General features: G+C 46.2%; 1 protein-coding gene across 20 annotated transcripts in view; it reads right to left on the bottom strand.

Moving 5' to 3' along the window:
- LOC147117288 (poly(rC)-binding protein 3) overlaps positions 1-25,932 on the bottom strand; it is a 676,376-nt gene that overhangs the window by 66,992 nt on the left and 583,452 nt on the right. For all 20 annotated transcript variants that reach the window (XM_085988147.1, XM_085988142.1, XM_085988144.1 and 17 more), the window contains one exon: positions 13,916-14,047. In XM_085988147.1, coding sequence (XP_085844273.1) covers positions 13,916-13,993 — 78 coding nt within the window. In that variant the 5' untranslated portion in view covers positions 13,994-14,047. The remainder of the gene's footprint in view (positions 1-13,915; positions 14,048-25,932) is intronic.

Here is a 25,932-nt window from a genome sequence, read left to right on the forward strand (position 1 = left end):
ACAATGAAGTCGAAGATTGGACTACATATGTCGAACGAATAGAGGTATACTGCAAGGCAAATGAGGTGTCAGATGACAAGAAAGCGTTGTTATTGTTAAATTTAATGGGTGCAAAGACGTATGGTTTATTACAAAATCTAGTAACCCCAATGAAGCCAATGGAAAAGAGTTTTGAACACATAGTAACGATACGAAAGGAACATTTAAACCCTACACCGCTGCTGATAGCAGAAAGATTCAAGTTTCACAAACGGAACCAGCATAAGGATGAAAGCAATGCTGATTATTTAACAGAACTGCGCAAACTATCGAAACACTGCCAGTTTGGCAGATACCTTAAGGGACAAGTTTGTGTGTGGGCTTCAAAGTGAAGGAACCCAGAAACGGCTTTTATCTGAAAAGGACCTTACGCTGGAAAAGGCTTTCAGCATTGCAGTATCATATGAAGCAGCAGCACGGGGCGCTGCAGAGATACAACAGAGACCGCAAGAATATGGCACAAACGAAATGTCATATAGAACAGAGAAGTGCTATCGCTGCGGCAGAACAACATACGACCAGAATGATTGCCGGTTCAAAGACAAAGGGCTGGATTTTGCTACGGGGGCGGGTTGGAGGTGGGAAACCCACATTCGGGCTTGTTGTCCCGCCTCCATGGAGATGTGGCCAACCCACTGGATTTTCCTCTGATTGACCTTGTTGAGCCCGCCCTGTGGGCTCAGCAGGCCAATTAAGGGCCACCCGGCAACAGGTGACGTCAGAGATTGACATTTCATCTGTCAAAAGCTTTTGGCACATGAAATATCAGTGTTTAACAGCTGTTTGAAGCTGTCAAGCACTGAAAAACTGCTAATTCAGCCTCAGTCCTTTCTCAGGATAACTTTAAAATCATTTTGCTGTAGAAACAAAGAAGCTGATTTTTTTTTAAAAATCAAAGCTTCTGTGGTTCTTGCAGCTGACTCCCGACACCGGAATGCAGGACTCCTGTAAAGGTAAGTAAAAGTAAGTTAAACTTATTTAAACACTTGCAAAACACTTACCTTTGCACTCCTGCACCCCTCACTCACTTGAACACCGGGCATCTCGACCCCTCCAAGACCTCAGACCCACGTCCCGCCTCGAAAACTTTTCGTGGTTTGGAGCTGTCGGGAAGCCCACAAACCTGCAATAAAAATCGCGCATAGGCAAAAAACTACCTGTTAACTACCTGTTAACAGGCAGTTTAATTGCCTTTATTCCCTTCCCGCCTCTGGGAGTCGGGTTCCAGCACTTGTCGGGAACCCGACTCCTGTGAAATTGACATGGAAGCGGGTTGGAGGCGGGATGGGGTCAGGACCCCCGGATCTCCGATTTTAATCGCCCGCACGCCTCCAAACCGACTCCAGGGGCTTAGGAAAATCCAGCCCAAAGTGTGCAGACAGTGTGGAAAAGTAAGACACATAGCACGAGTCTGCAGGTCGGGAAAGAAAACCAGCAATAAGAAACCTACCAAAGAAAAGTACAAGAAGGTACATAAGATGACGGAGAATAGTTCAGACGAACAAAAGAGTGATAACGACTCCGAAAGCAGGGAACTGAGTTGTCTGAAACTACATAATGTGATCACAACGGAGGATCACCGAACCATTTGGGTCACTCTCAAGATAGCAGGAGTCCAGGTAAAGATGGAATTGGACACAGAATCAGCCCTAACAGTCATAAACCGACGGGACTACGAGCGGCTATTCTCACACATACCCTTGAGAGACACAAAAATTATTTTGAAGACGTACACGGGGCAAAAAGTCTACCCCAAAGGAAAAATAAGGGTGACCGTTATATATTGTATAAGGAAACACCAAAACTAGACCTGTATGTATTGCAAGATGGAGGACCAACATTACTGGGACGTGAATGGATCCAGAAAATACAACTGGATTGGCATTCCATACAGGCACTGACTGTGGCTGACAAAAAGGATGACGATGTCACACCTGGGCGACTGTCAAAGATCCTAACTGACGCGAAAGAAGTGTTCCAGCAAGGACTCGGAACACTAAAAGGCATGACAGCGACGATTAAAATTGAAGAAAATGCAAGCCCAAAATTTTTTAAGGCCAGACCGGTACTTTATGTGATCCGCCCAGCCGTCGAAGCAGAGCTGGAGAGTCTGGAACGTTCAGGTGTACTGTCCAAGGTAGACTGGAGCGAGTGGGCTACACCCATCATCCCTGTGATGAAAAAGTTGTTGAGCAGCACGCCTGGGGAACCAAGGAAGGTTCGCATCTGTGGGGACTTTCAGGTAACAGTGAACCCGGTCCTTCACACCGTACAATATCCACGTCCGCGGATTGAAGATATTTTCGCCTCGCTATCTGGAGGGAAACGCTTCACTAAGATTGATCTGGCCCAGGCGTATCTGCAAATGGAGGTAGAAGAAGCATCAAAAAAATACCTCACAATCAACACCCATAAAGGTCTCTACCAATACAACTGGCTGGTATTCGGGGTAGCATCAGCTCCGGCTATTTGGCAGAGGGCAATGGAACAAGTCCTGCAAGGGATCCCAGGGACCCAGTGTTATTTGGACGACATCCTGGTCACGGGCGAAAATGACAGTGATCACCTTGCCAACCTGGAGCAGGTGCTCACTGGATTGCAGGAATATGGGCTCCGAGCTAACCGCCCCAAATGTGAGTTTTTTAGAAAACAGATCTCGTATTGTGGCCACGTTATCGATAAAGAGGGGTTACATAAGTCCCCAGAGAAGATTGAGGCAGTAGTCAAGGCTCCAGCACCGGAAAATGTGTCACAACTGAGGTCGTTCCTCGGGCTGGTAAACTACTACCATAAGATCTTGCCAAATTTGTCTACAATACTACACCCACTGAACACCCTACTGCAAACTGGGGTGCCATGGAAGTGGAGTGACGAATGTAGACGACCTTTCCAGAAGAGCAAAACACTAATCACATCGAAAGAGGTATTGGCCCATTACAACCCGGCATTACCAATTCGGTTGGCATGTGTTGTGTCACCCTACGGCATTGGAGCGGAGCTGTCGCACAAATTCTCGGACGGCTCAGAGAGGCCAATAGCCTTTGCGTCACGATCACTAACCTCAGCCGAGCGTAACTACGCCCAGATTGACAGGGAGGCCCTCAGCCTAGTGTGGGGAGTGAAAAAGTTCAATCACTATCTGCACGGGCAGAAATTCACCTTGCTGACTGATCACCAGCCTCTTGTCTCCATTTTTAATCCGAAGAAGGGCGTTCCGGTGATGACTGCGCAACGACTACAAAGATGGTCACTTTTTCTAGGGGCGCACCACTATGAGATTGAATATAAGGGCACGAAACAGCATGGAAATGCTGATGGGCTATCACGCCTGCCACTGCCTACTGCGGAGGAAGCACCAGCAGTGGATCCTGTCGAAATATTCCATTCAACTATAGTTGAATACCTACTGGTAACTAACGCTTGTATCGAAAAGGAAACCCGAAATGACCCGACACTGTCTCGGGTATATAATTTGACGGTGAAGGGATGGCCAGCACATGGCGACTCGCTGTTGCCAGCATTCTCGACAAGGAGAGAACAGCTGTCAGTGTGCCGGGGGACCTTGATGTGTGGATCCCGAGTGGTAATTCCACCCAAGTTAAGGGATAGAGTGCTCAATGAGCTCCATGAGGGTCATCTGGGAGGGGTAAAAATGAAAAGCCTAGCCAGGGCTTATGTGTGGTGGCCGGGAATCAATAAACAAATCGAGGACCTGACCAAGAGCTGCTCAGGATGCCAGAAAGTCCAAAATGCACCACCACAGGCCCCTCTACACCCATGGGAGTGGCCCTCATCTCCATGGCAACGGGTGCATATTGATTTTGCTGGTCCATTCATGGACTCAATGTTCTTAATAGCCATGGATGCGCACTCAAAATGGCCTGAGGTCATCAAAATGTCCTCCACCACCACGGAGAAAACTATTGCAGTCCTACGGACCATTTTTGCCAGGAATGGCTTGCCAGAACAGATTTGCTCCGACAACGGACCACAGTTTGTGTCCGAAGAGTTCCGGAGGTTCTTGAAAAAGAATGTGGTAAGGCATTACACATCCGCCCCGTATCATCCAGCCACAAATGGATTGGCTGAGAGGTTCGTACAAACCTTTAAGAAGGCAATAAAGGCTATGTACAATGACAACATTCCGCTGCAGCACAAGGTGGACAATTTCCTGTTCGCCTACCGGAATGCGACACATGCAGTCACCAACCAGGCCCCAGCCATGATGTTCTTTAACGGAAGGTTAAGATCTTGCCTGGATTTGCTCAGACCAAACGTACGAAGAGATGTTGAGAGTAAGCAATTCCAGCACATCCATGAGAAGCCAACAAGGAGCTTCAATGTAGGGCAACCAGTCTTGGCCCGTGACTACCGAACAGAAAAATGGCAGCCAGGAACGATATGCACACGGCAGGGCCCACTAATGTACACAGTGGACGTTGGGGAGAGCATCGTGAGACGCCATGCTGACCAGATCCTAGAGTCACAGGAACAAGTCAACCCCATGCCTCGCCCATACGTACCTGATGATGAACCCGACGTACAGGTCGCATCTACCCCAGAAACAGTAGCTTCGGAAGCTGGTGAACCAACCGACGACAGGGGGCCAGAATCGCCTCCGCACCAAGAGCAAGACACTCGGGAAAGGCGCTATCCAGAAAGGATCAGGAGGCCTCCCCAAAGACTGAATATATAAATAGACTATTTTCAGCTAATGTTGCAGGTTAAAAGTGTTAATTGTAATTAGTTTGATATTTAATTGTTAAATGAGTGTTATGGTACTGTTAATCTAAAAGGGGAGGAATTGTAATGTATATACCTTTAAGGGGGGGGGAACTACTTTTTACAGCTCATGTATACTGTAGTACCGGCAGTGACCACACCTGTATATAGCACTGAGTAGTAATCTGTACAGTCAGTTCAACTGTGAGCCACGTTGAGTAAACACCTGTTGTACCGTTTCTGCTGCAGTCTGTATCTTATTATACACGGACGTAACAATTAAGGTAAAACATAGCATATGGAGATCCACCAGCCACAAGTATGATACATTTTATCAGAGTTCTCAGCCAGATAAGCAGCTGAAATGCCACATGGAAATATAATATATAAATCCCTTGGTGAATAAGGAGTAATGCAGAAGGCAATCGTTCTTTTTCTTTTTAACTTTCTTCTTGCTTGCTTCTTAATACTTTTGCAAAGCCTTACTTCAACCTACTCAGAAAGTGTCCTTTTTCTCTATAAACTGATGGGGTGCTTCTTGTAATTGGACGAGTTTAGATAAGTATAAACAGCCACCAGCAGGGCAAATTGAACAAGTCCCAGAGTCTAATCTGAATGTGCTATCTAGCAATCTATCTATACAATTAACAGTCTTTCATATAGCATGTTCAGGCATTAAATTATTACATTACATATTAAATATATAGGGTTGCATGTTAAATATGTCTCCAGCATAAAAAAAATCTGTTGACACTATTTTGACAGCCTCAAATAACCCCCATCTATTAAGTTAACCATGTTGATTTTCTAAAATACCGATAGGTAGAAAAAACAAGCATCACAAGCCAGCAACCCATACAAACCAATCAAATTGCTCAAAAGTTTTTCAAAGCTACCAATTAGGAATTAGCAACTGCCATTAGCTGAACCTATCAATTTCTTTGAGCAGCCATGTTGGGCTGGATTTTACCAGCACTGCAGAGGCGGGTTTGGAGACGGGACTGCTGGCAAAATGGGAAAAATTGGGAACGGGTCCCAACCCCACTCCTAACCTGCCTCCAAACCATCTTCCCGGGAGGCGGGTCCCTCCTCGAGGCGGGAAGGGGATTAGAGCCAATTAACTGCCTGTTAACAAGCAGTGTTGAGGATTTTCCCCATTTTACGCCTCCAAGTGCGGTCTTCCCGATGGCTGCGAACCTTGCCAGGGTCAGCGAGGTGAGCATTGGACCTGCGGGGGTGAGAGGGGTCGAAATGTCAGCTGTAGAGATGAGTGATGGGTGCAAGTGTGGACAGGTAAGTATGAGAGGTGAGTGTAAAGTGTTGGTGAAAGTTTCCTTGCCTTTGTTTCTTTCTGCAGGCTTCAAACCTTGGGGATCCGGAGGTGCCTCATTTCAATGGCAGAGATGACAGAATGGCTGCTGCATTCGCAGATGCAGCAGCCAGCTGCTTTCTGCTGAGGAGAGGGGTCTTGGGTGAGCCTTCTGTGCAAGGGCTCACCTTAGAACAGAGATTGTCAGTGTTTGACAACTTCTCAAAGCTGTCAAACGCTGACAATTCATCTGTCAAATACTTTTTGATAGATGAAGCATCATACGCTGACGTCATCTGTCGCCGGATTTCCCTTAATTGGCCGGCTAAGCCCGCAGGGCAGGCTTAACAAGGCCAATCAAGGGAAAATAGCGTGGGTTCATCAGACATCGCTGGGGGCGGGACTGAAACCCGGAAACCAGAAGTCCCGCCTCCAGCACGTCTCCAGAGGTAAGATCGCGGCCGTTGTTTTCTTAGCCAGGTGACTAAATATAACTTAAAATAAAACTTCAACATACAAGTAAATAAAAACTTTAAATTATTCACTAAAATATTTTCAAAATCTTTGCCCATAAAATTTCCCATGGCCTTTTGAAATCCATCCAAAACAGTTGCCTCATGAGACCCTCTCTTTCCTAAATCGCGAATGGCATTTTACTCCTTTCCTGGGACTTACTTTCTTCTGGTGGCCCTTCCTTCCCAATACTTTGGAGGCATTTCTACATCTGTGCCTTTAGTACCCAGTAACATCATTGTTGGCCTTCGGCTTCACTTCAGGGCCACTCCCCAACTTCATTTCGACCTCCATACTACAACCACAGCTGTGTCATCAGATTGCTGCTGAGTGCCAGCTCCCCATGTTCTGTTTTCTCCCCTGCTTAGTGCCAGTTCATACTGTGTACAGCTTTGGCTGTGTTTCCTCCACCAGCAAGTGATGGCTTCTGCCATACAATCTGGTGTGCTGTGTGCTCACTCTCGCTATACTGCCTCTCCCATGGAGCGCTGTTCCCACTCTGCTCTCTCCCTTGCTTCTTGTAATTCTAACAGTAGATCGAACCACAATCTCAAGACAATCAAAAATAGAAACTAGGCAAGAAAAAATAATCAGAAAGGTTCAATAAAAGGTTAAATCATTATCAAAGAACAATAGCAAGCAAAGAAAAGACAAAAATCTGAATGGGGATGGCAAAGCAAGTAAAAGATAACAAACAAGATGAGACACAAGAAAAATGTCTAAATTTTACAAGTCAATTTTTTTTAAATTTCTATTTTTTCAAATTTCTCAGCATGAGCAATGCTACAAAAGATACAACTTTTTATTAATACTGCTAAAATCACCTTTTTTGCCTCATTTAATGTGTTACCTTCTCCTATGCAATGCACCACTCCTTGGTGGAGAGGATAAACAGGTTAAAAAATAGTTCTGCATGTTTTTTGCTATTCCCTCCCCTCTTCTAGCCCCCATGCACCTTTGCTCAGCCAAGAATATAAGAAGTTGACCTGCTCACAAGTCTCTGCTGATGGCCTTGGTGACTCAGACACTAATTTTCTTGCCCTTCACTCAACAATATGCCCATATAACACGCTTGGGAATATGCAACTCTTGTATGGGAAATTGGTAGACAAAAATCAAAGGAGATGTATTTTTAAATTGCCATCCATGTACTCCAAATAATTTAATTCCATAATATACAGCCTTATCGGATTCCATTAGATATGGGTTGTAGACATAATTAAAATGTGCTATGAGCCAGATATACAAGGTTCTACCATTCCAAACCACTTACAATGGAAATGTTTTGATCTAAATACAGCAAAAAAAATTCAATAGAATATTTTCAGGAGTGCTACATTGTTGCTCAGGAAAGAAAGTGATAAGAAGCCGGACAATGCCATTAGATATGTTATTTCCTGCAGAATAAGTGATACAAGTACACAATCACTGAACTGATAAAGGCAATTATTATACAAACACAAATCACACAAGAATTATAAATCTGACAACTGTTTTTATTGATCTGTACAATATCTTTTTTTATTTTTAGTTGTAAATCTATATATATAAAGCGGCTCTTCTGTCTGTCTGTCTGTCCGCCTGGTCTCTATACGTTTGGAAGTTACAGAGCGTACCGACGCGCGCGTCGCCTCAAAAGAAAGCTTGCGATTCCGGACCGGTCATAGGCGTATTTACGTTTCGGCCGGACAAAAATCCCGCCCGCGGTATCCCAAAAACGTTCAGCGTTCCGCTCATTAGCATCTCATTAGCGACCGTGTGACGTCGAGGTCTTCCTACAGTTGAGTGTCGAGTGACTCGACGATTGACCAATCCTACGCTTCGGTGACCTGACCGGTCGACCAATCGGTGCGTGTGTGGGCGGGCCTTATCCTTCTGAACCGAGGTGAGTGGCCGCCATCTTGATTTTCCACGATTTTTTCCCCCACACTTTCTGTGTGTTAGGGAACTAAGGTAAATATTTCAATTATGTGTTAGGCAATTAATTAACAATTTATTTGAGTTTTATATTGTGTTTAGCAACCCCCCCCCCTCCTCCTCACCCTCGCGCAGGGGGGACTCGGGGCCTGAAGCTGAAAAAATTTCTCTCTCTCTCTCTCTTTCTTCCCTCTCTCTCTCTCCTTCTCCTCTTCCCTCTCTCCTCTTCCCTCTCTCTCCTTCTCCTCTTCCCTCTCTGTCTCTCTCTACTTCCCCCTCTCAGGTGTCGCGGACGGAGCGCGGGCGCGCCGCCCGAAGTTTCCCGCTCGCTAACGGCCTTGCCGGCTCCCGCGGGCCGCTCGCACTGACCGCGCATGCGCCGCCCGCACTCACCGCGCATGCGCCGCCCGCACGCAGCGGCCGTCCATCAGCCGCGCGATACGCGGGGGACCTCAGCAACGGCACCGAACCTCAGGCGCTAGGCAGGGGGAGGGGCCGGAGAGAGGGACAGAGGGGAGTGGGGGAGGGGGAGAGGGGAGGGGAGGGAGGGAGAGAGGGGAGGGGAGGGAGGGAGAGAGGGGAGGGAGGGATAGGACAGGGAGAGGACATGACAGGGAGAGGGGGGACACACAGGGGCAGGGAGACCAAACGCCCCAAAATTGCCCTCGCGCCCCAAAATTGCCCTCGCAACGCGGGGCTCGCTAGGCAGGGGGAGGGGCCGGAGAGAGGGACAGAGGGGAGTGGGGGAGCGGTGGGAGTGGGGGAGGGGTGGGAGTGGGGGAGCGGGGGAGGAAGAGGGAGACAGGGGAGGGGAGGGGAGGGGAGGGAGAGAGGGGAGGGGAGGGAGGGAGAGAAGGGAGGGGAGGGAGAGAGGGGAGGGAGGGATAGGACAGGGAGAGGACATGACAGGGAGAGGGGGGACACACAGGGGCAGGGAGACCAAACGCCCCAAAATTGCCCTCGCGCCCCAAAATTGCCCTCGCAACGCGGGGCTCCCTAGGCAGGGGGAGGGGCCGGAGAGAGGGACAGAGGGGAGCGGGGGAGTGGGGGAGGGGTGGGGGGGAGAGGGAGACAGGGGAGGGGAGGGGAGGGAGGGGGAGAGGGGAGGGGAGGGAGGGAGAGAGGGGAGGGGAGGGAGAGAGGGGAGGGAGGGATAGGACAGGGAGAGGACATGACAGGGAGAGGGGGGACACACACGGGCAGGGAGGCCAAACGCCCCAAAATTGCCCTCGCAACGCGGGGCTCCCCAGCTAGTTTGGTATAAATTGTAGCTTGGAACAGATAAATGTCACTCCGATTCAGCAGACCTGACTCTTAACAAATATAACCAAAGGAGGTGGGGCAACGACAATACCTCTGGTCTAACAGCTGCAGCAAATACAAGAACTCACAATCCAAATGTACATAACGGGGGTCATAATGGCCTAAAATGCATTAAACTTCCCAAAATTTACTCACAGACCCGAGTCTCTTCATTTGATTGGCACATTGTACAGTAGGTCGATATAACATACGTGACTAGATTTAATTCATGACATCACTGCAACTAGAACACCTAAATGCATTACATAGAATTACATACAAACTACAACACAGAAACAGGCCATTTAGCCCAACCAGTCCATGTTGGTATTTATCCTCCACACAAGCAGTAGTCCTTATACCTGCCCTGTTCCCATATTCTTTTATTCACCTTTCCTTCAACCTTTTTTTTAATGCTGACATGGTCTCTGCTTCAATTAGCAACTCCAGTAGTGCATTCTAATGCCTCACAAACCTCTCTGTAAAAAAAGTTATCCTGCTCTCTGTTCTAAATCTCTTAAACTTAATCTTATATCAATGTCCTCCTCAATCATTGGAAACAATCTGTTTCCATCTACTCTGTCCCATCCCTTCATAATTTTAAACAACTCTATCAAATCACCCCTGTAATCTCTGCTTTAACAAAAACAGCCTCTGTTTTTCAAGTCTTTCTGCACTGTACTCTCTCTAATGCCTCAACCTCCTTTCTATAGTAATTGCACTTATGAAATCCCAACTGTCCAGCCTCTGGCCCTCCACTCACCATGACATTTCTGCAGCTACCCATCTGCTCAACCACACCCTCACCATTACCTTTGATGCCCTAGTCCCTACTAAAACAATTACTCTCTCACCCTGGCCGTTCCCCCTGGTACGGCACTCATCTTCGCTCCCTTAAGTCCAAGAAATGCAGACTTGAATGGATATGGCGGACAACTGGTTTAGCCATTCAACGCCAGATCTGTCTGGACCACAAAGCATTATCAGGTCCTGCTCTTGTCTACCAAAATTGCTCACTATTCCAGAATCAGTCAGGAATGTAAAGATAAACCTCGGCTTCTATTCTCTACTGCTAACCGTCTTCGTAAACCCCTCTCCCCTGTCTCCTCCACCCTTACCTCTGACAACAAGTGTGAGGAGCTCATGGACTTCTTTGTCTCTAAGATTGAGATCATCCGTTCAGCTACCTCTGCCACTTCCCTTCCTTCCCTCAGCCCACCGGGCCAAACTTCCTCTAAGGTTCCCCCTGCCCTAGCCCTGAACTCACATCTTTCTCCAGTCATTAAGACACAGCAGTATATTCTCATTCAGTGCAGGCCCAAACAAATATCACATTCAACAAAATACTAATTTAGACCTGGTTCAACAGGTTCCACTGTACAGCTTGTCTCCATTTCGGCCACTGGGATAAGGGGGATGGATTCAGTAGTGTAAACATAAGGATCTGTTTCTCAGATTCCAAGGTAAATAAACGGCAATATAAAGTTGTTTGTATATTGTGTTTATTGCTGCCAGCTCCTGACTGGGAATTCGTGGCTGCCTGCCTTAGCAAACCCAGCAAGTTTATTTGATGGCACTGTGTTGACTGTACGAGGCTTGTGCAGTGAAAGCCAGCAACATTAGTATGCCACTAAATGCAATATAAAAGCAGCTTAAAAGCAACTAATGATTGCAGCCTGGAGAAGCTAATTTTGAACAGGAGGAATTTCTCTTGTCGGTTATCCTGGTAGAGTTTAATAGATAGCCTCAAGAACAGTTTGATAGATAAATAAGAATGAAATCTCCAACTCATTTGCCTTTTCTTATTTTCTGGTTCCCAGTTCAGTCTTTATCTATTCAGGTGGTAAAATTATCACCAAATACAATGCTGTTTAACTCTGTAGCAAGTGGGCTGCCAGGAGATATTACCTCATGTTAAACCCAGTACTTTATGACTTCCGTTTTTGTTATTTGATTTAAGCCTTATTCAGCTACAGCTATCTGCATTGTGGAACCTGCCAGTGCTGTATGCACCAGTGCACGAATGATCTAAGCTCTTTACATAAGACAAGGTCAGCTTATTTGTATCATTTTCTAGCCCTGCATGTGCATTGCTTCTGACGCACCAGGATTTATAGGCCCGGACTGTCAGTCATCAGAAGCCAGTGAAGGGCTGCTGCTTTCCTGCTGTGTGCAGAATAATTTTCCGGCATGGGGGGCAAAGCACCAGGCATGGGATGGTAGGTACGAAACATGGATGTTGGGGGAAAGGGTGGCTGGGAATCTTTTTGTTCTTTGTAATACAGCCTCTTCTTCAGTACCTGCTCCCAACAGACACTGTCATAGTCATAGAGTTATACAGCACAGAAAGAGGCCCTTCGGCCCATCGCGTCTGCGCCGGACATCGGGCCCTGTCTAATCGAATCCCATTTTCCAGCATTTGGTCCGTAGCCTTGTATGCTATGGCATTTCAAGTGCTCATCCAAATGCTTGGGGTGGGGTTGGGGTGCTCCTCAGGTGCACCAGTTGCATTATGGGGCAGCATTGAAGTCAGGGCCCTAATGAGCCTAGCACACAGCTTGTGCAGAGGCTCCTGGGCCTCTTTGCCCTCGTAGCCACATTGGGGCATGCTGCACCAGAGGCCACAAGTCTCCATGCCCAACAATATGGGGAATAGGCAACCAATATGCTTTAGCGCATCCGGCATCTGGCATTATTTTCAGCCGTCTGTACTGAGTGAATCTGGCTGTGGGACTCCAGTTACAGTATTTTAGCCATGCATACACTAAAATGGCAGCTCTGGCTTGTACAAAGGGAATCTCTTCAAAGAAATCTCTGTCCAAATTGCATACTTTTGGATCCAAATTTTCAGATTGGCCTGCGAAATCCTCATCCTGCACTCATTCCTCCAGAAAAATCTCACGGGTTTATGCAAATAATTTACAGCATTAAACACGAACATCTGTTGTCCCATAATTAAAGACAATCTAACCTGAGTTAAAGACAAAGACATTGCCTGTTTATATTGCAATCATCTTTGCTATGCTTCAACTTTTCAATGCTTTTTTCACTTTGTACTCGTTGACATTACTGTTTGCTGACTTTTGTCTATCTATCAGAAGCTGCAAAGCCTGTTCTTTTTCATCCATTACTCTTTATATAAAAGGTACATTTTGCTGCTTTCACATTGAAATAATTGATGCTCAACACCCCGCAATCACCCCACCACCCCATGAATTTCTCAGCTATGATTTAGCAACTGATGGAGAAGAGGCAATAAAACAAACAGCATTTCTGAACATTTTGTGGGCCACCTGCTTCAAAATAAGATGGTTATGGGTTCAAGGCCTTGAGATGCCTGCCACTTGAACTTGCTTTCTACAGTTGAGAGCAAATTATGTTGGCTGTCACCTGTGTTGCTAGATAGAATATTGTGTCATGGAACACATCACTTTGGGGGAATGAGAGGGAAAGAAATGACATGGCTTGACCGGTAACAATACCTCCATCACAGAGCAGCATGAAGTTAAAAGAGACCCAGACCATCTGTGCGAAAGGCTTTCTAAAGGAGATCTTCTCCTGTGAGGATATTAAAAAATAACAGCGGGAGAAAGAGAAAAGAAAATGAGACTGCTGACATGAAGCACTAGTATCCATATATAAAAATTCAACAGAAAAAGGAATAGTGCCAGAGGACTAGCAAACAGCATATGTAATTCCCATCAGGAACAAGAACCTTGACTGATTTTCTCCTTCCTAACACAGGGCGCTGAGGCACTGGCAGTGCCCCAACTGTTGTGCTAGCTGAGATCAGGGAACAGACCTGGGACCTTCCTGATCTACATGGCTCAACTATTTACTGGATAAATTCCTTGACCATCAGGGTTAACCTCTGTTGAGAAACTTACTGCACTAGGTTATGCATAAAATTAGACTCATGTTAAAGTAAACAAAGTGCAATTTTCCCTAACCACATTTTCAGCAACTGGAACCAGACAGTTTTAAATAGATAGCCTTAGGTAGGCAATGTCTCTTTGCTAGGAGCACAGGCTTAATTACTTCAAAGTCAATAACCAATAACATGCATTCTCAAAGGCAACCTTATGTAGCTATTTGTTGTTGATGGCACTGTACCTTTCCATGCATAAGTAGGCGGATTGTAAGAGTGACGTTGAGTCCCCCTTCAGTCACTTTGGAGTCTGATTTACTCATTCTGACGTTTCAACACTTGGAGGCTCTCTGTTTTCACACAGAAATACTGAAACCCTGCAGAAAGAAAGACATTTCAGAGTTCAACATCTCATTTCAAAGATTACTTCTGCTGCAGTATTTGTAATTATTTTTTTTAAATTTAAGTAAGTTAGTCAAAAACGTCCCTACAGAGCATGCACCTTTTGACTGATGAAAAACTGTTATGATTGCAATCTTGTGGAAGTACTGAAATAAACACAGAAAACAGTACAGAAGAAACTTACATAGGAATTTCACTGTGGAAAATCCTGAGCCCTACAAAAGAATGTTTGCATTTACTAGAACTAGAAATAGTTTCCTTTTCAGTATAGTTTTTTTTCCCAGTTTTGTGATACAGAATGAACACAGTTCTCATATTTGTGCTACTTTTTCCTTATGATATGAAGTGAACAAATAAATCAGATTCTATTTTCTCATAATATGCATTACTGAGACATGAAAAAAGCATTTAGAACATTTTCATTGTCTAATTGGTATGCAGGTGGGTGTAATGTAATCTGAGAGTCCATTCAAACATTAACATTAATTCTAATGTTAAAACACCAACAATACTTCTTTGTGTTTCCAAGTCTGATGCTTGGCTGTCTGTAAACAAAATAATGCTACAAATCAAATTATTTCACCAAAAAAAATTCATTATATTAGGCTCAGAAAAACAGAAATTATACGTTGCTAAAGGTGGAGTTTCTAAATCAAAATCAGCCCCCCCGCCCCCCCAAAAAAATAGAATAATCAAAGAGAACAAACTGTGCTTGGTCTCCACTCTCCCGGGTTGATAATATAATGCTTTAGTTCATTACTACGAGTGAAGAAGCATTTTCATTATGGCAGAAACTATCCTTGGTGGCTGGATCCATTTTTTCAAGCTGGCTGAACAGACGTGCTTTGTGAATTCCTGTGAGTCTAGGATAAAACATCGCAAGGACTGCCCTTCCATTTCTGTTACAAAGGGCTAATGGAAAGCATGAGCCTTTGATGTAATTCTCTAATGAGTGCAGAAACAGCTATTGGCACATTTTAGCACATATTTACTGCATAGTACATATGTTTCCTTAGTCAAGCATTAATAATAACTTCAACAATTACACTTTTCATTCTGTTGAAACTAGAATATAGGTATTATGCACCCTAGATCCAAACACCATGTGCCCTTATACAACAGCAGTACAATTTAATTACATTTCTGGAGCTTGTTCCATTCAATACATGGCTTAATGCAGCCATGTGTTTAGCTGCTCGCGGAGACGTGTATGTGCCCCAGGATTATTTCCATGCCCTTCCCTTCGACATCCTTTCACAAAATGACTTTATTCTTGATGACATGTAGAATAATCAGGACCTTATTTAATCCAGATAACACAGTATAAAGAGACACAAATCAAAACTAGACTGAGCCAAATGTCGGCCTGACCCGAGGCTTAAGCTGCTATGCCAGTTTTAATGCAAGGAGGAACCTGCCCTTTTAAAAGGAATACTCCAGGCTGCGCTTTCAATTGAAATAAACAGCACTTACTTGTGATGTAAAGGAAATATAACTATGACAGAATTTATAGACCTTATTGCATTATGGATGGCATTGTCTATTTCGATTTGAAATACAGACTGGCCCACTTATTTATGTAGGAAACAGCTTCTCAACACAAGTTTCACTAGCACTCACTTTGTTTCCCACATCCGTCTGATCTTAATGACTAGAGGTAATGACTATCTAGAGGTACACAAATAAAGATTTTCATCAGCCCAACAAATTTTTATAACTAAAAAATTTAATCATTCTGAGAAGCTGCAGTGCAGATTATTTCCTTATTCAAATTATGAATAAAGATTCTTGCTTTTATACATTCCGGTGTTGAGATGGATAACACTGGGGCCTAACTCTTATTAGATTATGGGCTAGAAATTCATTATAGCCCAGGAATGGGCATTATCATTGGAAAAGTTGGAGATTTAGCGCCAGACGCAAATGCTTTAGACTGCACGCAAAATTCGTGCTCATGGCTCAAAGAAATGATTGGAGCGTTAATTCACATCTAAAGCCCAAGCTCATTGGCGTTACATTCAAAGGGTGGGCCAATATCAGGTGCAGTCTAATCACAAGTCGTGATTGCCACAGGCTTTTTTCAGTTCCTAAAGAGGAGGTTCACTGATACTGCAGAACCTCATTCTCAGCATTGCTGGCTGTGCAGCTGCCTCAGCAAGCAGCAGCATGTCAAGGAGAAGGAGCCGGAGGACTGAAGTAACTGTACCCATGACAGATCCACGCCCAAGGGAGAGAGCCCGCAGATTTTGCGATCAAGAATTGGAGGCGTTGGTGTTCGCTGTGGAGAGACAGAGGGCGGTGCTCTACCCGACAAGTGGCAGGAGGCCCTCGCCACAAGTCTTCTGCATCATGTAGAGGGAGGTAGTGCAGCATGTCTTGGGCAGCACTGTGGTCCCCAGAACCCACACACAGTGCAGGAAGAAATTTAACGACCTCACTCAGGTGGTCAGAGTGAGTCAATGCTTCAACAAATGATACATACCACCATCTGAACCACAGTCTTTACACACTGACCAAAGCACCACACCCCCAGCACTCATCCACCAACAATCCCTACCTACCAACACTCACACCCACATATCACACCTTGCACACAATGAGAGCTATTCAACTATGGCAGGCATATCACCCAAACACATTGCTACACACTCACACACTTTCGTTTCTCTTGCAGGACAAGGTGGCTCACAACAGGAGGGAGCAGGAGCGCACAGGCGGGGGAGAAGCCAACACCCAACCACTGTCTGTGCTGGAAAATAGAGTGCTGCAGATTATTGGGCGCCAGGTGGTGGGCGCGTGGCCACCAGCGACATTGACCTCCTTGGGGACAACAACGGTATGTTCATTCCTACTCCTTCTTCTCACATCCCACTTACCCCACAAGCATTTCGCACTTTCAAGCTAATCATGCTGTATGCATGCATTTCTCCCTTCCTGCCCTCCTCCCATCACCTTAACCCGACTCTTGCGCCTTTATGCTTTCAGATAATGAGCAAACACCTGAGCAGCCTGTCCCTGAGGGCATGGTAGAGAGTGAGGCGGAAGAAGAGGAAGAGGAAGAGGAAGAACACACCGCGTCACTGCATGTCTCACCCATAGGCACCAGCTCAGAGGCTAGTATAGTAGCGGGATCTGCACAGGGTGAGGCACTGGGGAGGAGTGGGCTGCAGCAAGGCCAGGGAGAAAGGATAGCTCTGGGGCCAGCTCCCTGGAGAGCGAGTTCTGCTGCACAGAACTCAGATGAGGACTTCGATGGGGAGGAGTTTAGAAGCAGGGTGATGGGCATGCACACGGAGATGATAGGTGCAATGGGAAGGGTGCCCGAGAGCCTCTCGGCAATGATAAGGAGCGTGGAGGAGTCCGCCTCCAAAATTGCACAAGGCTCTGCGCACACCATGGAGCCCATCATTTCCAGTCTGCAAAGGATGGTAGACTCCCAGAGAGACCGTGGTGGCTCAGACCTAATGGCGCGTGTGATGGCCGATCTGGCAGCTTCCATTGCAGCACAGGCGGAAGCGATGCAACATCTTAGTGCTGCAATGAAGTCTATGCTTGGTGGCATCCAATGTCAGACTGCTTTCATGCAGTCTCAGCTTGATGCCACGCAAGCTCTGACTGCTGCCATCGTGGCTGGGTCTACTACCGTCGACCAGGGCTTTCATGGTGTTGCAGTGGGCCAGCAATCTGTGCTGAGGTGCTACCCAGGGGGAGTGGCAGTGGGTCAGTGGAGCATGGACCTGCTGTCCTCTCTCAGGATGACAGCATTCCTGCTCCCACCACTGCCATTCCGCCATTGCCCTTGTCGCTGCCTGTCATCTAGCCAGCCCAGACTGCCGCCACCCAGCCTGAGGTGGTGCAGTCTACAGCCGGGCCTTCCAGGCCCAGAGCTGGTCGAGGGCGTCCTGCAAGGCCATCTGAAGTCTCCCACACGGACACTCAGCAGCTTTCCACCAGCCCTGCTGCAGCCACTGGGCCAACACTTCGTAGGAGCTCTAGATTAAGCAAAGGCACAGTAACGACAGGCACTAAGGGACTGCACAAAGGTGAACAGTTAATATTTTTGTTGTAAAGATGTGTTCACTGATTTTTGATAAATTTATTAATTCAGTTTGGATTCTTTTGTGGTGTGTCTCATTTCAGCTTTGCACTGTGATATGGCCTGTGACAGGGATGGAATGATGGGGATGTGGTGTGCAATGGGGATCTAGGGTTTAATTAATTGGAACCGCAGTCTGATGAGTCAGTTACGGACCATCCTTCCGGAAGGCCGATAGAGTGGCTGCCTCCTCCCTCATGCCTGTTCCTCGTCCTCCTCCTCCTCGTCTTGCTCGTCGTCCTCATCTTCCTCTTCCTTCTCGTCCTCCTCCTCCTCCCCATCTTCCTCCTCCTGAGGTGGTCCCACAATCCCTGGTGGCAAGCGCTGGGCCCTCATTATGGCCAAGTTGTGGAGCATGCAGCAGACCACCACAAAATGGAACACCCGCTCAGCCGAGTACTGGAGGGCTCCTCCCGCGCGGTCAATGCAGCGGAACCGTTGCTTCAGCAGGCCAATAGTCTGCTCAATGATGTTCCTGGTGGCAGCATGGCTCTCATTATATGTGTGCTGGGCAGGAGTGTTGGGGTTGCGGAGGGGAGTCATGAGCCAGGTGGAGAGCGGATAGCCCTTCTCTCTGACCAGCCAGCCAAGAGCTTGATGTGGTGGCTGGAAAAGTGCTGGCGCACCAGTCTGGCGCAGGATGAACGCATCATGGCTGTTGCCAGGATAGCGGGCATTAATATTGAGGATTAGCAGTCTGTGGTCGTGCACCAACAGAACATTAAGTGAGTGGTAGCCTTTACAGTTATGGAAGATCTCAGGATTGTTATACAGTGCCCGCAATGCCACGTGGGTGCAGTCAATGGCACCCTGCACCATGAGGAATTCCACTATCCTGGCAAAGCTACATGCATGCTCGTCCTGCTTCTCTGGTGATGGGGAAGGAAATGTAATCCCTTCTCCTATTGTAGCGAGCCTCTGTGACCTCCCAGATGCAGCAATGGATGGCGAACTGCGAGATGTTAGCTACATCTCCTGTTGCAGACTAGAAGGATCTGTTGGCAAAGAAATTTAGGGCGACGGTGACCTTGGCTGCCACTGAAAGAGCCGTGGTCACCCTGATCTGAGGCTGGAGGTCTGGTTGCAGGAAACATAAGAAACATGTAAGAAACTGATAAAAAAAAAAGCACTGAAACTCCACTAACCTACAGCTGCGATTCATTACTGATAATCCCTTTAAATAATGTCCCTGGAGCCGGCTTCCTGTTGCTTCACGCCAGCTCACCCTGTCGCTGTTTCCTCCAGGCGCTAAGGTAGGTGGTGACAAACAATTTTGCAGATCGGGCAGTCAGTGAGCATTGCACACTCACTGATGTCACGATTCACCTGCCATTGAGTCTCCTGGCGATTACTGTTAGCGGCGGCGCTGCGGGAGGGCGGGATTGGCATGCAGCATTGGATTCGCCTCACCCCGGCGATAATGCTCTACCTGCTGGCGCTAGCGGGAGGCGCTAAGGTATCAAATTTTTTCCCCTATTGATTTCATGAACACTTAATTTTTAAAAACAGACAATGATGTTATTTAATCGATATGGATGATAAGCAATTTTAATAGAGATAAACTACGCTCCACAAAAGTAAAGCAGGCCTACACCTGAAAGGTTCCCAGGTATTACCAGGGATTAATAATGGTTTCTGTTTTGAGTTTGTGTGTGATAGCTTAAATGCAAAACACAATCGCAGCCATCAGCACACAACATTCTGCTATTCTAAAAAGAAATATCAGTATTATGTAACTGGATGGTTATGGCAGTCTTAAATACAGTTTAAAATGTTATAGCTATGATTAGGTCCTTTTATGGATACTCTGTAATGCTATTTTATTGGAACTTCTTTTTAAAGCCACCATACTCAAGTATTTTAAATGGGTTTTTATTTTACACATAACTATCACATATAAGTGAAGAACTGAAAGCATAAAGAGAGAAATTCTAAGCCCAATTAGTTTTTATCTGATAGCTTAAATGTCAATGCTTTTCACTGGAAAAGCTGGATTTTCATGGAGGAGTCAGGTAGGAGGCGGGACTACAACTTTCGGGGTTGTAGTCCCGCCTCCATCGAGTTCTAGCCAACCCATGCGATTTTGACTTGATTGACCTTATTGAGCTCACCCAGCGGGCTCAGCAGGCCAATTAAGGGCCACCCAGCAACAGGTGACGTCACAGATTGATATTTCATCTGTCAAGACCTTTTGACAGATGAAATATTAGCGTTTCACAGCTGTTTGAAGCTGTCAAACACTGACAATCTGTACTCTAAGTTAATTCCTTCCTCTCAGGATGATTTAGAGATCTCCCCGGAACAGAAAGCTGAATGCTGCAATTTTTGACAGCTTGCAGCCATTCTGCTTTCTGTGCCGGTGAGATGAGGGACTCCCGAGACCTGAAGGAAGGAAGGCTGGAAAGGTAAGTAAAGGTATGTAAAACTTATTTAAACACTTTACACACACCAAACACACTTAACTTTGCACTCATGCACCCATCACTCACTTGAACACCAGACATCTCGACCCCTCCAAGCCCTTCATCCCGACGGTCCGCCTCCTCTAACTTGGCGTGGTTTGGAGCCATCGGGAATCCCACACTTCAACATTAAAAATAGGGATTAGGCTAAAAACTGCCTGTTAACTACCTGTTAACAGGCAGTTAATTGGCACTAATCCCCTTCCCGCCTCGGGGAGGTGGGTCCCAGTGCGGGGCGGGTACCCGCCTCCTCTGAAACTGGCATGGAGGCGGGTTGGGGGCAGGATGAGGTCGGGACCGCCGGTTTCGGGATTTCAACCCCCCACACGCCTCCAATCCCGCCTCCACGGCCCAATGAAAATCCTGCCCAATGTCTTTTCTGAGTTCTATACCCTAAAATTGTGCTACAATGTAGTACTGAGCTGAGGAGGTCTAAATAGGTAGAGGTCAATTTGTGTTAAAACTTCTTGTGACAGGTAACCAAATTTGATGATTAAGTTACCCAATTGGTTACAAATGAAAAGAAAGATGAGTTCCTCCCCAAGGCATATTAATCAATGTTTCTCATATTTCTGATTTGACCAAGGATTACATTCCTAGTGCATAAAATACAATGTGAGCAGATTGAGACAATATTAATGCAAAATCTAGGAGTCAGAAATAAAAGATTTATTAGTGAATAGAGCATTCAATTCTAATCCAGTACATTAATTCTAAATAGTTCATCAGTTTCCCTTAGTGAAATACGTTATATCTGATTTCATTGACACAATTTTTGTAGATTAACCGATATGCTGCGGTGGTTCTGTCCCTTTGATTTGTTCTGAATACAGCCCGATATACAGTAAGATGGGATTCCTTTATTTGGTACAGTTATTATGTGAAAGGCACAATATAAATGTCAATTGTTGCAATTGTTGTTCTGTATGAATTTGAAATAATAAACATCAGCTGGTCTTTAATGGATTTTGAGTGGAATCTTTTACTAACATTATTTATGAAACGGTGATATTTATCTGTCTGCAGTGGGTAAGGCACTTATTTTTCCAGAAATCAATCAAGTGATATCTTACAATTGTCTCCCACTGGAGATGTGCACCCCTCCCACTTTCAAAATCCCTCTTACAACAGCATAACTTTGACTCATTTTGAGCAATACCATTGGAGAGCTGTTAGTATGTATTATATTTTATTATATTATATTATTTTGCATATTAGAATGCACTGCCTGAAAGGGTGGTGGAGGCAGATTCAATCGTGGCTTTCAAAGGGGAATTGGATAAGTACCTGAAGGAAAAATATTTGCAGGGCTACGGGGAAAGGGCGGGGGAGTGGGACTAGCTGAAGTGCTCTTGCAGAGAGCCGGGACCGGCTCAACGAGCCAAATGGCCTCCTTCTGTGCTGTAACCATTCTATGATTCTATGTATTAAAATATTCCTCTGTAAATGGCTCAAGTTGTATCCACAGAGGGGTAGGAATCCAGCTGTGCTAATTCCTTCAACTAGAGACAAGATGTAACTTAAAAAAGAATCCTGGTCAAAAGGTACTTACTGGGTTAAATGTCTGTACTAGCCCTTAGCACCAGTAGCATACATTGGCCTAGAAATTGGAGGTGTTAGCACTGGCTGCAAAGGCTCGTTTTGGTAAAAAAAATGGCAGCCACCTCACTTCCGCCAGGTCCTGCAGCAGCCGCCATTTTTGGCTGGAAGGCAGCACTGCCGATGTCCGCACTTGCTGGAGATATGTAGATTATGCAGACCGTGACGTCAGTGACTGCAAAGTTCACCTGATGCCCGAACTGCCATTTTCACATTTGCTGTTCCACTTAATTAACACCAGCTGATCAAGCGTTCAAAAGGAAGGAGCCTCCAGCAGCGCTATTTAAAGGGATCATCAGCAATAACTTGCAGCCAACATGCTTTTTCAGTTTGACTGGCTCTGTGTAACTTTCTGCAACTCTTGCAGCTTTCTAAATTTGTTTCAATTTCCTAAAGTGACAGGGAGTGTTGGTGCAAGTGGAGAACACCTTCATTCTTATTTAAAGGCTTCTGTTCACATCACTTGCTCACAGTCATGGGGGTTCTACTGGCATTCCCTCTCGCACTCGAGTATCTTCGGGAGAGGGAGCAGAGGCAGTGAAGAAGAGAAGATGCGCACGGAGGGAGGAGGAGAAGGGCCAGGAGGGCTCTCAACAGGAGGCCTTACCTACCTAGGGTCTTCTGAAAGCGCTTCTCTTACCTCCACTTTAGCAAGGAGCAGTGTATTAGGAGCCTCCGCTTCACCAAGGAGGTGGTCACAGAACTCCGCTACCACCTGCAACCAGGCCTGCAGCCTCAGGGCGACCACAGCTGTCCCAGTGGCCCTCAAGGTCATCGTGGCCCTCAATTTCTTCGTCAGTGGATCCTTCCAGTCTGCAGCAGGAGACACAGCTAACATCTCTTAGTTCGCAGTCCATCGCTGCATCTAGGAGGTCACAGAGGCTCACTACTCCAGGAGAAGGGATTACATTGTTATTAAATCTATGTGTTAATGGAGACACGGAATGCAGGAGTTGGTTTAACAAGTCTTTACTGAATGGAGACAATCTGGAAACTGAAACTACAGAAGCCTGCCAGGGCCTTTTATACAGGGATGGTCACTGCCGGTACTGCAGTCTGAGACCAGTTATTCCCTTAAAGGGACATACACAACAATTCCTCCCCTTTTAGATAAACAGTACATAACATTCATTTAACAACTAAATAATAACTAATTACAATTACAATTACGGTTGCTAGATACATTAGTTGAAGTTAAGCAATTATAAGTTCAGTCTTTGAGGAGGCTTCCTGATTCTGTCTGGATAACGCCTCTTTGGGATATCAGGTTCTTCTGGCAAGGTTGAGTCGGGATCAATGTCGTTGTTTGGTTCGTCTGCTTCCAATATCACCGATTCTGCGGTAGATGCAATTGGTACTTCGGTTTCATCGCCAGGTGTATCAGATCGTGGTGTGGAGTTGAGGTTTTCCAGTGACTCTACAATCTGGTCAGCATGGCATCTTACAATGCTTTCTCCAACGTCCTCGGTATGCATTAGAGGTCCTTGCCGTGTACAGATCGTTCCTGGCTGCCATTTCTCTGTGCGGTAGTCCCGGGCCAAAACTGGTTGACCTATCTTAAAACTCCTGGTCGGCCTTTCATTCATATTCTGAAACTGCCTGTTCTCCACATCTCTTCTGACGTTTGGCTTAACCAAATCCAAGCGGCATCGTAGTCTTCGATTGACGAACATCATGGCTGGAGTTTGGTTGGTAACAAGAAGTTATCCACCTTGTGTTGTAGGGGTATATCTTCATTACACATTGCCTTGATAGCCTTCTTGAATGTTTGGACAAACCTCTCGGCCAATCCATTAGTGGCTGGATGATATGGGGCAGATGTGTAATGCTTAACACCATTGTTCTTTAAGAACCTCCGGAACTCTTCAGACACAAACTGTGGTCCATTGTCAGAGCAAATCTGTTCAGGCAGCCCATTCCTGGCGAATATGGTTCGTAAGACTGTGATAGTTTTTTCTGTGGTGGTTGAGGACATTTTTATTACCTCTGGCCACTTTGAATGTGCATCCACCGCAATTAGAAACATCGAGTCCATAAAGGGACCAGCAAAATCAATGTGCACCCTTTGCCATGGAGATGAGGGCCACTCCCATGGATGTAGAGGGGCTTGTGGTGGGGCGTTTTGGACCTTCTGGCATCCTGTACAGCTCTTGGTCATCTCTTCGATTTCTCTATCGATTCCCGGCCACCACACAAACGCTCTGGCTAAGTTCTTCATTTTTACCCCTCCCAGATGACCCTCATGAAGCTCATTGAGCACTCTATCCTTCAATTTGGGTGGAATTACTACTCTGGATCCACACATCAAGGTTCCTCTGCACACTGACAGCTGTTCTCTTCTCGGCGAGAATGCTGGCAGCAGTGGTTCGCCATGTGCTGGCCATCCCTTCACCGTTAAATCATAGACCCAGGAGAGTGTCGGGTCATTTCGTGTTTCCTTTTCTATGTTTGCATTCGTCACAGGGAGACATTCGACAATAGTCGAGTGGAATAACTCCACTGGATCCACTGCCAGTTCTTCTTCCACCGTCGGCAACGGTAGGCGCGACAATCCATCAGCATTCCCATGCTGTTTAGTTCCTTTGTACTCGATGTCATATTGGTGTGCCCCTAGGAAAAGGGACCGCCTCTGTAGCCGTTGTGCCGTCATTATCGGTACGCCCTTCTGAGGGTTGAAAATGGAGACGAGAGGTTGATGATCAGTTAGTAGAGTAAATTTCTGACCGTGCAGGTAGTGATTGAACTTCTTCACCCCCCACACCAGGCTGAGGGCCTCTCCGTCAATCTGGGCGTAGTTACGCTCGGCTGAAGTTAACGAGCGTGACGCAAAAGCTATCGGCCTATCAGAACCATCAAGGAATTTATGTGACAGTACCGCCCCAATGCCATAGGGAGACGCATCACACGCCAGTCTTATCGGAAGTGATGTGTTGTAGTGAGCCAATACTTCTCTTGAAGTGATTAGGTCCTTACTCTTCTGAAAGGCCCGCTTACATTCATTGCTCCATTTCCATGCTACTCCCGTTCGTAGTAGGACGTTCAGTGGATGCAGAATTGTGGACAAATTCGGCAAAAACTTATGGTAGTAATTCACCAATCCGAGGAATGACCTCAGTTGTGACACATTTTCAGGCGCTGGAGCCTTAACTACCGCTTCAATTTTGTCAGGGGACTTATGCAACCCCTCTTCATCAATCACGTGGCCACAATACGATATCTGTTTCTTAAAAAACTCGCACTTGGGGCGATTGGCTCGTAGCCCATGCTCACGTAGTCTAGTGAGCACCTGCTCTAGGTTGGCAAGGTGTTCACTGTCATCTTCACCTGTCACTAGGATGTTGTCCAAGTAACAATGAGTCCTCGGAATCCCTTGCAGGACTTGTTCCATCGCTCTTTGCCATATCGCCGGAGCTGATGCTACTCCGAATACCAGTCGATTATACTGGTAAAGACCTTTGTGAGTGTTTATTGTGAGATACTTCCTAGAGGATTCTTCAACCTCCATCTGTAAATATGCTTGCGCTAGGTCAATTTTTGTAAAACGCTTCCCTCCGGTTAGTGAGGCGAAGATATCTTCTATCCTTGGAAGAGGATATTGTACTGTGTGAAGGACTGGGTTCACTGTCACCTTGAAGTCCCCACAGGTGCGAACCTTCCTTGGCTCCTCAGACTTATTGTTTAACGTTTTCTTCATGACAGGAAC

This window comes from Somniosus microcephalus, chromosome 5, assembly GCF_052327205.1.
Source record: "Somniosus microcephalus isolate GS21.2 chromosome 5, FLI_Smic_1.0, whole genome shotgun sequence".
Taxonomy (NCBI): Eukaryota; Metazoa; Chordata; class Chondrichthyes; order Squaliformes; family Somniosidae; genus Somniosus; species Somniosus microcephalus.